Here is a 12,297-nt window from a genome sequence, read left to right as displayed (position 1 = left end):
GATGCCAACCTTGACCTACAGCAGATGCCACCCTGGTTGCAGAAGGTCAGGCACTCAATTTAGCTCCCCTTGGCCGGGGAGGGGGGGAGTGCTGGCAAGGGGCATTCCAGGGCCCTGCGAAAGGGGAGGTGGGCCTGGAGGACAGACTCCCCCTCCCCACCAGCCGGTGCCAGCCTGGTGCCGATGCCAAGGTCACCCCCCAGCCCCCCCCTGAACAAAACAGGGGCTGCCACCCATCCCAGCCGTGTGACTTTTAATCCAGGCTCACATTGGAAGCTATTTTTAGCATCTTTTGTAAAAGCTCAAAGCTTTGGAGGAGTTGTTTACACATACCCCAAATTGAAATCATCTGCAAGGGAGGGGGAGGAGGAGGAGGAGAGGGGGGAAACTCCCAAATTTTTCCCAGCATTGATTATGGAGGGCAGCTGGGAGGAAGAGAGCGAGGAACTGCAGTGAGGAAGGAGGTTAAAAGTGGGAGAGACTTCACTTGGCATGGTGCCCCCTGGCATTCAATCTGACCTTCAGGTTTCTTGAACCCAGCTTGAAAGTGGGGCCACCCCCACGGCCCAGCAGTCTGAGGGAGGGGAGACAGACTCTACGGCAGGGATGGCAAACCTTTTTGGCACCGAAGGCGCAGGCTTGCACGCCACAGTGCCAGAAACCCGAAGACCAGCTGGCCACTATGCACATGCCCGATTTTGGCCGTTTGGGGGGCTATTTTCAGGGCATTTACAGCCGTTTTCCAGTTCTCTGGCGCCCACGAAGACCAGGCACACCGGAAACCAGAAAGGCAGCCGGCAATAGCACACATGCCCACCGAGAGGGCTCTGAATGCCACCTCTGGCACGCGTGCCATGGGTTTGCCATCATGGCTCCAGGGTATCATTAAAAGGGGTGTCTAAGGCACCCCGAAGTCCCTGAGTGAGGAAATCTCTGTTTTCTTCCAGGGTTTGTTTCTTCCTTGAGGTTGGAGATGAAGGTAGGATCAGCACAGATGGTTTGGCCCAGCAGTGAAAGGTTCGTGCTAGAAACCAGGCATTGTGAGTTCTAGTCCCACCTTAGGTATGAGAGCCAGCTGGGTGATTCTGGGCCAATCACCAGGAGACGGTGAGTTCTAGTCCCGCCTTAGGCATGAAAGCCCATTGGGTGACTCTGGGCCAATGACCAGGAGATGGTGAGTTCTAGTCCCGCCTTAGCCATGAAAGCCCATTGGGTGATTCTGGGCCAATCACCAGGAGACGGTGAGTTCTAGTCCCGCCTTAGGCATTGAAAGCCCATTGGGTGACTCTGGGCCAATCACCAGGAGACGGTGAGTTCTAGTCCCACCTTAGGCATGAAAGCCCATTGGGTGACTCTGGGCCAATGACCAGGAGATGTGAGTTCTAGTCCCGCCTTAGCCATGAAAGCCCATTGGGTGATTCTGGGCCAATCACCAGGAGACGGTGAGTTCTAGTCCCGCCTTAGGCATGAAAGCCCATTGGGTGACTCTGGGCCCAATCACCAGGAGACGGTGAGTTCTAGTCCCACCTTAGGCATGAAAGCCCATTGGGTGACTCTGGGCCAATGACCAGGAGATGGTGAGTTCTAGTCCCGCCTTAGGCATGAAAGCCCATTGGGTGACTCTGGGCCAATCACCAGGAGACGGTGAGTTCTAGTCCCACCTTAGGCATGAAAGCCCATTGGGTGACTCTGGGCCAATGACCAGGAGATGGTGAGTTCTAGTCCCGCCTTAGGCATGAAAGCCCATTGGGTGACTTTGGGCCCGTCCCTTTCTCTCGGCCTACCTCACAGGATTGTTGTTGTGGGGGGTGGAGGGGAGGAAGAAGGAGTTTGAGACACGTTTGCCTCCTTGAGTTACTTCTATATATAATAAAACACTGGATAAAAATCAGATGGCTAAATCAAATATAGAGTGGACTGCCCCTCCTTTGCCTCCCTGGTACCTCCCTCCCAGCCCCCTCCCCAAAACCAGACAGAGCCAAATCAAGCCCCCCCCCATCTACTTAACACTCCCCCCCCCAGGGCTGTGCCAAGTTCCCCTGGCTGCCCTCCCCTTGCAGAAAACCCGGATTTTCCACCACCACCCCCTCCTCCAAGCTTAAGAGAGAGACTGCTGACTCTATGAATTCCCCCCCTCCCTCCCCCTCCCCCGCTTTTTAATGAAAAGACCCTTGCCCAAACGGGTCACCTCCAGCAGTGCAGCAAGCCAGAAGCCACCACCCCCTCCGAGGTGGGAAGACAGAGCCCCCCACCCCCACCCTGGAAAAAGCCGCTTGTTTCTACTCCCCCTTTCCCCCCCCTCTCGCCCGCCTGCCTCCCCCACCCCATCTTTTCGCTGACATGAAAGGGGGAACGAAGCCTCTCCGGCTGGGACCACCCTGTGTCCTCCCTCCGCAAAGCAGGAACTCTTCCCAGATCCAAACGGTTTTGGCAGGAATCCGAACAAGGAGCCGAGAAGGAGAAGGAAGGATGAATTATGATCCAGAAAGCCAGTGGGGGAATGAAGCTGTCTGGGAACCGGGGGGGGGGGGGGGGGGGGGGGGGGGGGGGGGGGGGAATAAACAAGCAGTCAAGTTCCCGCCCTCATGAACTCTCCTCCAGCTGTGGAAATCTGGCCACCGCCAGCCTGGTTGTGGGCGGGGGGGGGGAATCCTGAATCTGTGTGGAAGGTTGTGGTCCAGGGAAGAGCCCTCCCGCCCCCCCACCCCACCCCCCTGAAAATTTCAGCCTCTGAGACTTTCTGGCTGGTTGGGAAAATCCCACCCTCTCTAGGCCAGACGGTTCCTTTTGCCCGTTTGAAGCTGCAATGGAAATGCACGCATGGACGTCTATAGAATGAGAAAGGTTGGAAGGGACCTTGGAGGTCTTCTAGTCCAACCCGCTGCTGAGGCACGAGGCCACCCCCCCATCCAGGGAGTCCCCTTGAATTGCAACTGTTCCTTTAGTGATTCTTACGATGGCACTGGACACAGTGGCTGAGGACCGCTTCCCCACATACTACGCCCCCCCCCCCGTGGTCGCGCAATCAAGATCTCAGCCATTTGGCAGCTGACTTGTATTTATGACGGTTGAGAGAGGGTGGGGGTCACGCAATCCCCTTTGGTGACCTTCTGACAAGCAGATCCATGGGGAAGCCCCTTAGCAGCCATGTAGCAAGTGAAAGGATTCACTTAGCAGTGGTGGCGAGGAAGCTTGTAAAAGGGGACAAAACTCATTACATAAATGTCTCACTTAACAACAGAAATTCTGGGCTCAATTGTGGTCGTAGATCAAGGATTCCCCGTTCCATTTCAAGGATTCCCCGTTCCATTTCAGACAAATGGCTGTCCAATCTCTCCTTAAAAACCTCCAGTGTTGGGGCATTCACAACTTCTGGAGGCAACTTCTGTTCCACTGGTTAATTGTCCTCACTGTCAGGAAATCCCTCCTTAGTTCTAGGTTGCCTCTCTCCTTGGTTAGTTTCCACCCATTGCTTCGCCTCCTCTCTCTTTCCTTTCCCTCCTGGATCCAAAGTCCCCGGCTTCTTTTCCTCCAAGCCCCCAGGCGGCCTTTCCAAACAGCTGCTAACAATCTCCACCGCTCGGTGCCAAAGTTTTGTTCCTGCTGCTGAAGACGAGGGGGAATCTCATTTATTTCTTTATTTTGCGTGAGAAAGAAACTTCTCCCTGCAGAGCCAAGAAAAGGAGGAGGAGGAGGAAGAGAAAGAGAGAGGGAAGAGGAGAAATGAGGGCAGGAAGAGGGAGGAAAAGGAGGAGGGGGGAGGAGGAAGAGGAGAAATGAGGGGAGGAAGAGGAGGAAGAAGAAGAGGGGGAGGAGGGAAGAGGAGAAATGAGGGGAGGAGGAAGAGCAATGAGGGCAGGAAGAGGAGGAAAAGGAGGAGGAGGGAGGAGGAATGAGGGGAGGAAGAGACCTATATATTCTAGACATTTTCCTGCTCCCAAAGAATGGAAGGCCCAAGGCCAAAGGGAGCAAAATCTCCCCAGCTGCCTGCCAGAGCAGGCAGCTGCCATATATATATATATATATATATATATATATATATATATATATATATATTATATATATATATATATATATATATATATATATATATATATATATATATATATAATCTATCTATCTATCTATCTATCTATCTCTATCTCTCAATCTCTCTATCTATCTATCTATATGTATCTAAATATATATAAAAATCTTGCCGTTCTTTAGCCCAAGAGAAGAGCCAGAGGTTCGGGATGCCTTCCACCCACAACGCAGCCAAGTCAAACCATGGGGGGAGGGGGGTGGGGGTTGCTCAACCACTAAGCTCAGACAACCGACAAGCCTCAAGATTCCATGGCTCTTACAAGGGCCACGATTTTGAGACACCAACGACTGCCAAGATTTCGACGTGGGCCAACCCACCTACCACCATCACGATTTTGAAACCCCCGCAGTCACCAAGATTTCGAGGGTCCCCCAACCGCCAAGATCCCATGCCTTGGGCAGCCCCTTTGGCAAGGGAAGCCCAGTTTAACCCAAAGCCACCCGCCTCTCGCTCTGATGCCAACCCAGGACCTCTGCAGCCGTTTCCCCTTCCGAGAGGCGCCTTCTCTCTTGTGCCCACGGGGCCGAAGGTTGCCTTGGCACCACCGGCTAGACCAAATCCACGAAAACCAGGGTGGGTTGAGCCCACGGGGGGGATAGGCTTGCATGGCGCTCAGCCAGGGGCACTGGGTGGTCCCCGGGGGGGGTCCTTCCTTCCCTCCCCCCCTTCACCTTTGGGAGACCCAGGCTCTGCCTGCCCCCCCCGCCCTCGGGGCGCACCTGGCCCCAAATCCTACCTAAAAAGCACCTCCTTCCCTTCGTCTTCTCCTTCTCCTTCGCGGGGAGAAAGTTTGCCAGCCCCGCTTGGCCTTCGCCCGCCTAATGGCTGCGGGGAAACTTCGGAAAACGCCGCGATAAGCACCTTAGCTACCTGGCTGGTGCCCATCCCACCCCTGGACTCTCCCTGCCCTGGAGGAGGGCACTAAGCGCGGGGAAACACGGAGGGGTTATTTCCTCTCTCTCGCTCTCTTTTCAAGGGGATTCGAACGCTTTTTGGGGGGACTCGCAGCCTGAAAGGGAGAAAGCCTCAACTCGCGCAAAGTTTTGCTCTCCTGCACCAGATGGAGGGTTGCGCTAAAGTGGCCGGGCGGGACGGGGAGGTGGGGGGGGGTGGGGGTCTCCTTGGCCTCCTTGGTTGGTCTTTGGGGGGGGGGTCTTCGGGCAGGAGGGGGGCTGCAAAAGGGGAACAAAGGCGTTCTCATTACCATGGCTCCTTGGGAAGCGGCGCTGGAGGGGGCCGAGAGGACCCCAACCGCCTTCCTTCCCCGGGGATCACTGGGCGGCCGCTGTCTTCTGCCTGCGCCGGGCTCCCCCATCGCGATCCCGCTCAGGCATTCTGCAGAAGGGGCTCCGCTCTGGCGGGGCTGGAGAGGGGGGGGGGAGAGAGGGAGGGGGGAGGGGATCCAGGTGGGCTTGGCCCCGGGCGACGGGCCACACTGCCCTCCCCCTTCTCCTCTTCTTCCTCCCCCTCCTCCTCCTCCCTGCAACCGAGGACGCCCCCCGACCCAGCGCTAGCTCCGCTCGGCCCGCCTGGGAACGCCTGGCGAAGAGGGAAGAGGGGGCTCCCCGGCGGGAGGGGGGGAGGAGGGAGTGGGAGGGGAATGGAGGAAAGGGGAGGGGGAAGAGGCTGCCCTCTCTGGAAAGATCCCCCCCCTCGCCCTCCCTTTGGCGTTCTCGCTCTCTCTCTCTCCCACACACACTCACTCACTTTCTTTCTGTTTCTCTCCCCCCCTCTGTTTCTCTCACTCTCTTTCTCTCACACACACAAATTTTGTCTCTCTCTTTTTCTCTTTTCCTCTTATGCACTTTCTCTCTCTCTCTCACACACACACACATACTTTCTTTCTGTTTCTCTCTCTCTCTCTCTCTCTCTCTCTCTCTCTTTCTGTTTCTCTCACTCTCTTTCTCACACACACACATACTTTCTTTCTGTCTCTCTCTCTCTCTCTCACACACACAACATTTTGTCTTTCTCCCTTTGCTCTTATGCACTTTCTCCCTCTCACACACACACAAACACACACTTTCTGCCTCTCTCTTTCCCCCTCCCTCCCTTTTGCTCTAGTGCACTTTCTCTTTTCTCTCTCTCTCACTCTCTCTCTCTCTCTTCCTCTTGCTCTCATGCACTCCCCTCTCTCCCTCCCTCTCTCTCTCTCTCTCTGTTTTGCTCCCTTGCACTCTTTCTCTTTGGGGTGTGCCAACCCTGCAGAAGAGGGCCCCTCTTTGTGTCCTGCCCTGTGCCCAGACAGCTCCCTTGCCTGCAAGAGTGGGGAGGGGGCCCCTGCATACCCCTCCAGGGTGGAAACTCTTGCAGTTGTCGCTGGCTGGGGTCTTGCAAGAAGCCCATCCTGCTGAAGGGGCTTCTGTCCAGGCAACCTCCTGCTTGGCCAGCCTTTCTTTCTGCCAAGAAACCCCCCTCCCGCCACCTCCTCAACCCCCCCCCCCCAAATCAGCTTCTTTCTCCTTCCCTTCCTGAAAGGGGCCCTGACCCCCCCCCCCCACACACAACTCCAGTCAATAGGGAGCTTAGCTGGAGGAAGCTGCCCGAAATCTTTTCCTCCCCAAATGAGGAATCTACTTTTCCCACAAATCTGGCTGTGCAGCCATGGAGATGGGAGGGTCTTGCCAAGGAAGGGGGGAAGGAAAGGAAGACACCCCCCCATCCCCACCCTCCAGCCCCCAGGAAAACTTCTCTCCCTTTGAAAATGATAACCAGCAAAGCAACGAAAGGGAGAACAAGAAGCAATGGGTGGAAACTAATCAAGGAGAGAAGCAGAGTGTTTGATTGGCAATAGGTCACCTTGGATAAAGTTTGAGTGACATAGAAACTCTGTCACCAATCGACACGTAATTGAAGGTGCTTTTATGTTACATGTTTTGTCTGTGTTTGTTTAAAAATAAAATTTAAAAAAAAGGAGAGACGCAACCGGGAGCCAAGGAGAAATTTCCTGACAGTGAGCACAATTAATCCGTGGAACTCCTTGCCCCCAGAAGTTGTGAATGCTCCATCGCTGGAGGTTTTTAAGACCAGATTGGACTGCCGTTAATGGTCTAGGGTTTCCCGATTGAGCAGGGGGTGGAACTAGAAGACCTCCAAGTCCCTCCCTGAATAATCTGTTATTATTCTTTGTAACAGGTGGATAAACAATCTTTCTTTCTTTCTTTCTTTTCTTTCTTTCTTTCTTTCTTTCTTTCTTCTTTTCCTTCTTTCCTTCCTTCCTTCCTTTCTCTCTTGTTTTCTTTCTCCCTCTCTCTCCCTCTTTCTCTTTCTCTCTCTCATTTCTTCCTTCCTTCCCATCCAACTTTTTTTTTTTACAAATAACTCAAGGCAGCAAACATGCATAATATTCTTCCTCCTATTTTCTTGTGCGGTGAGTTGGCCCAAAGTCACCCAGCTGCCTTTCGTGGATAGGGTGGGATTTGAACTCAAAGAGTGCCCTGCTTTCCAACCTGGTGCCTTAACCTTTAGACCAGGCGCCTCCACCCTTAGCTGGAAGCTTTCACTGGAGGCTTTCAAGAAGAGACTGGACTGTTAGAAATGGTAGGGTCTCCTGCTTTTTTTTGGGGGGGAGGGGTTGGACTAGATGACCTACAAGGTCCTTTCCGACCCTGTTAATCTGGACACCTTAAGACGTGTGGGCTTCATTTTCCTCAGAGTGGCTGAGGAATTCCGGGAGTTGAAGTCCACGCATCTTAAAAGTCGTCAAGGGTGGAGACCCCTGCCCCAGCCTAAGCCAAGCGGCCCCTTGGCTGAGAGTCTTGGAAGTGAATGGGCACTGGTGGGAAAACGGCTGGTCCTTCTCCCTCCTGGATGGGGTGCCTGCGATGGGCGAGCCATAGGATGCCCCCATCACCCCTCGCCCTGGATTTATGGGGCAGCTTCCAACAATAGCAATAGCAATAGCAGTTAGACTTATATACCGCTTCATAGGGCTTTCAGCCCTCTCTAAGCGGTTTACAGAGTCAGCATATCGCCCCCACAGTCTGGATCCTCATTTCACCCACCTCGGAAGGATGGAAGGCTGAGTCAACCCTGAGCCTGGTGAGATTTGAACAGCCGAACTGCAGAACTGCAGTCAGCTGAAGTAGCCTGCAGTGCTGCATTTAACCACTGCGCCACCTTGGCGCCTTCTCCTCTGGCCAAATTTCGCTGTCTGCGGTGACGGCCCACAAGTTAAGCGCATGGGAGGCGGCGGGCAGCCGTGTGGAAGGCGGGGGTGGGGGCATTGGTGATATCCACAATGAAGACATTGGGAGCGACAGAGCGAAAAAAACCGTACGGGGAATTTAAAGTCCAGATTGATCGGCCCCTGTGACAAATCGCAGGCGACATTCCTGGGATCGAAAGAAAACTAGTTGGAGTTATTGAACGTAGCCGCCAAAAGACGCCAGAACAACAGAAGGACCAGAAATTGACAAAGGCACCAGGAATTTGCAAAAGAATTGAGAGATGTGAACACGGTAGAGGTTCTTGCTGGAGTGGAAGAGTGCAATATTCTGCATTTTTGGCTAGTGGTCCAGTTTGGTTTGATGGCAAGGGGCTGCCCTTGAAGAGTGTTCGGAGACTACAGTTGGCCCAGAACGCAGCCGCGCGAGCGATATCGGGTGTACCTAGATACACCCGCGTTACACCTATCCTCCGCGAGCTGCACTGGCTTCCTATCGGTCTCCGGACGCGCTTCAAGGTGCTGGTTATCACCTTTAAAGCCCTACATGGCATCGGACCCGGATATCTGCGAGACCGCCTCCTGCCACAACAGCCGATAAGATCTCACAGACTGGGCCTCCTCCAGGTGTTGTTAAGCGAATCACTGCAGTTGTTAAGGTAGTCACACCGTTGTTAAGCGAAACCATCTTCCCCGTTGTCTTTGCTGGTCAGAAGGTCGCAAAAGGGGAAATATAATATGTGTTAAATTTTAAAGCATGATTGCACTTGTATACTGTGGTTTTTTTAATGTTAGTGTCAAAACAGAACAAACTGAATATATTGGAAGGTAATAGAAGTATACCGAAGGGAGGAGCTGAGTGAAAGAAGAAGGAGAGTAGAGAGGGTGAGAGAGAGGAGGAGGAGAAGGAAGGGAGGGAATGGATTAAGAGAGGGAGTGATAGGGTTAGGGTTAGATAGAGGGGGAGGGGAAGTAGGTGTAGAGGGGTATGAGAGAAGAAAGAATGAAAGTTGGAGGGGGATGAAAGAGGGTGTATGGTGGGCCAAGGCGGTATATTGGAAGAGCCAAGGTGGCGCAGTGGTGAAATGCAGCACTGCAGGCTACTGCTAGATCAGCAGGTCAGCGGTTCAAATCTCACCGGCTCAAGGTTGACTCAGCCTTCCATCCTTCCGAGGTGGGTAAAATGAGGACCCGGATTGTTGTTGGGGGCGATATGCTGACTCTGTAAACCGCTTAGAGAGGCCTGAAAGGCCTATGAAGCGGTATATAAGTCTACTGCTATTGCTATTGCTATATTGGGTTTGTATTGTAGGGGGCATTTTCTATAAAAGTGAGGGCTGTGTTTATTACCCAATGTTATATGCCTCGGTTGCACAGTAAACATGTGATTGTATAGAATGAAATGGAAATAAAAAAAAGATTTGTACTGGGAAAAAAGAAGGTCGCAAAAGGGGATCGCGTGACACACACACACCCCCGTGGACACCGCAACCATCGTAAATGTGAATCAGCGGCCAAGCGTCTTGAATTTTGACCACGCAGATCGCAGGGATGCTGCCACGGTCGCTAAGTGTGAAAAACGGTGGCTTTTCTCATGACCGTTGCAACTTCGGTCACTGCCTCAACCGTTTTCGATTTCAGTCTCCGTGTTTCCATGACGCGGCTCTTCTTCCTGGCCTCAGCCAACGGCACTAAACAGGAACTGCTAACCCCATCCAGGGTTTGCACAGACATGATGTCACCCTGGGCAGGTCGCAGATTGCAACATGCCTCCCTGATTGTCTTTTCCCCAAACCTTTTCCCCACCTCATTATTTCGTGTTGTGTCTTTCGCACAATTACAGGGTCTGTGCGCGGCAAAGACACTGGGAGTCCAGAGTTGCGGTGCCAGACTTTTGGCTGGCCGGAGGGACGCCTGGGATGGGCTGAAGACGGGGTGTGGGGGAGACAGGTGGGCAAAGGGGTCTAAAGGCCACATCGGAAAACGACACTTCAGAGAAATAAAAACTTTTTTTTTTTTAACGGCGTCCTTTTTAAATCGGACTTTTTGAACACGCAGCGGGACGCGGGACGAATTTTGAAGAATCGCGACTGTCCCGCCAAAAGTGGGACGTCTGGTCCCCTTAGGGTAGAGTGGATGGAAGGAGGAGTAGAAGGAAAGATAGGAAGGTGAGGAGAAAGGAGAGGAATAGGAGAGAGGGAAAAGCAGAGGAAGAATTGGAGGGAATGTAAGAGTAGGAGAGAGGGGAGATAAGGGAGGATGAGGGGAAGGGTAAAGGGGAGGAAGGGGAAGGAGAGAAGGGAAAGGAGAGGAGGAAGGAAGGAGAGAAGAAAGAGAAGAAAGGGGGAAGGAAGGAGGGAGGGAGCCAAGTTCTGCTGATCTCGGCCTGGCAGCTCTCCAAGCCAGATGAGGTCTGTGACCGTAAATCCTCCCTTGAAAGACTTTGCTGGATGTAAAAGAGCAGAATTCACAGTCAATTAATAAAAGGGGTTTTTGTCGGGACCAGGAGTTGGCTTCGTGCTCTCGGGAAGCCTCGGTCAGAACACACACACACACACCCCATAAGGAATGCCACGAAGGAGCTATCAATTCAGAGTAACAGGATTAGAAGGGATCTTGGAGGTCTTCTAGCCCAACCCCCACCCCCCCATAGGACAGGAGACCCTACATCATTTCAGACAAGTGGCTATCTAATAGACGTTTTGTGACCCAGCTCAGGAACAGCATCAGTGCTAGAAGGGAGGAGGGTTTGTGCAGGAGGAGCAGGAGGGAGATGAGGACTGTGGGGTCCTTGGTGCTCTCTGAGTTTGGGTCTTGTCTTGCAAACATTTCATGACCAAACTATGAAACATCATCAGTGCTAGAAGGGTGGGAGGCTCGGGAGGAGGAGGGAGGAGGAGGAGGAGGAGGGAAACTGGGGGGGGATGCTTGGTGTTCTTTAAACTTAGCTGCATTTTCGTGCAGATGTTTTATTATCCAACTAGGGAACTTGTATCAGTTCTGTTTCAATACTCAACTAGACCCAGCACAGATGATGTTACTAGTCAGGTAGCTCACAGTCCTCCTCCTCCTCTTCCCCCCCCCCAAACCCTCCTCCCTTCTAACACTGATGATGCTACCTAGTTGGGTTATGAAACGTCTTCAAGAAAACAGCCAAGCTCAGAGAGCACCAAGGAGCCCACGTCCTCCTTCTTCTCTTCCTCCCCCTCTTCCTCCCCTTCTCTTCCTCCTCCTCCTCCTCTTCCTCCTCTCCACATCACCCCTCCCTTCCAACATTGATGATGCTCCCTAGTTGGGTCATGAAACGTCTTCAAGAAAACAGCCAAGCTCAGGGAGCACCAAGGAGCCCACCATCCTCCTTCTTCTCTTCCTCCCCCTCTTCCTCCCCTTCTCTTCCTCCTCCTCCTCCTCTTCTTCCTTTCCACATCACCCCTCCCTTCCAACATTGATGATGTTCCCTAGTTGGGTCATGAAACGCCTGCAAGAAAACCGCCAATCTCAGAGACCACCAAGGACCCCCTCAATTCAATCCTGAGCTACAAATACTCTATTGATACCTGACCTAATTGCTCCTCTGCCTCCCACTCCTCCTCCTCCTCTCCACAACCCTCCTCCCTTCTAGCACTGATGCTGTTCCCTAGCTGGGTCACGAAACGTCTGCAAGAAAACCACCAAGCTCAGAGAGCACCAAGGACACCACAGATCAATCCCGGACAGCAAATATTCTCTTTTATTGGCACATGTCTTTTTTTTGGGGGGGGGAAGATGCCGTTACATAATGCCCCCAGGGAGCTCCAAGGGGCCTCCGAAAGTGACCTTGCGGGCTGTTGCTTGGCCATCTCTGATCCCAACCGAGAACATTGGAAACCCTCCTCTTGAGCCCCGAGGAAGAGGTCATGTGAACGCTCCCAGTTCCCAGTGGAGGCTTGCTTGCTCCTGCCGCTTACCCCGTGCCCCCATCCAAACAGGCTCAGGGGTTGAAGACAGAATGCAAAATACGACTCGCGGCCAGAGACAGGGAACCCTGGTGGGTAAACAAATAAGA

General features: G+C 53.2%; 1 protein-coding gene across 1 annotated transcript in view; it reads right to left on the bottom strand.

The window, feature by feature from the left end:
- Window positions 1–5,593, bottom strand: part of KIAA1755 (KIAA1755 ortholog) — a gene marked incomplete at its 3' end in the record, with an annotated part of 44,934 nt that extends 39,341 nt beyond the window's left edge. The window contains 1 exon segment of the mRNA XM_087720672.1: window positions 5,292–5,593. Within this exon segment, the coding sequence (XP_087576798.1) occupies window positions 5,292–5,402 (111 nt within the window).
- Window positions 5,594–12,297: the final 6,704 nt, after the last annotated feature.

This window comes from Thamnophis sirtalis, unplaced genomic scaffold (genome assembly GCF_051295495.1).
Source record: "Thamnophis sirtalis isolate CommonGarterSnake01/CBP01778 unplaced genomic scaffold, rThaSir2_p1.2 scaffold_7, whole genome shotgun sequence".
NCBI lineage: Eukaryota > Metazoa > Chordata > Lepidosauria > Squamata > Natricidae > Thamnophis > Thamnophis sirtalis.
This window is presented reverse-complemented; position numbering and strand designations above follow the sequence as displayed.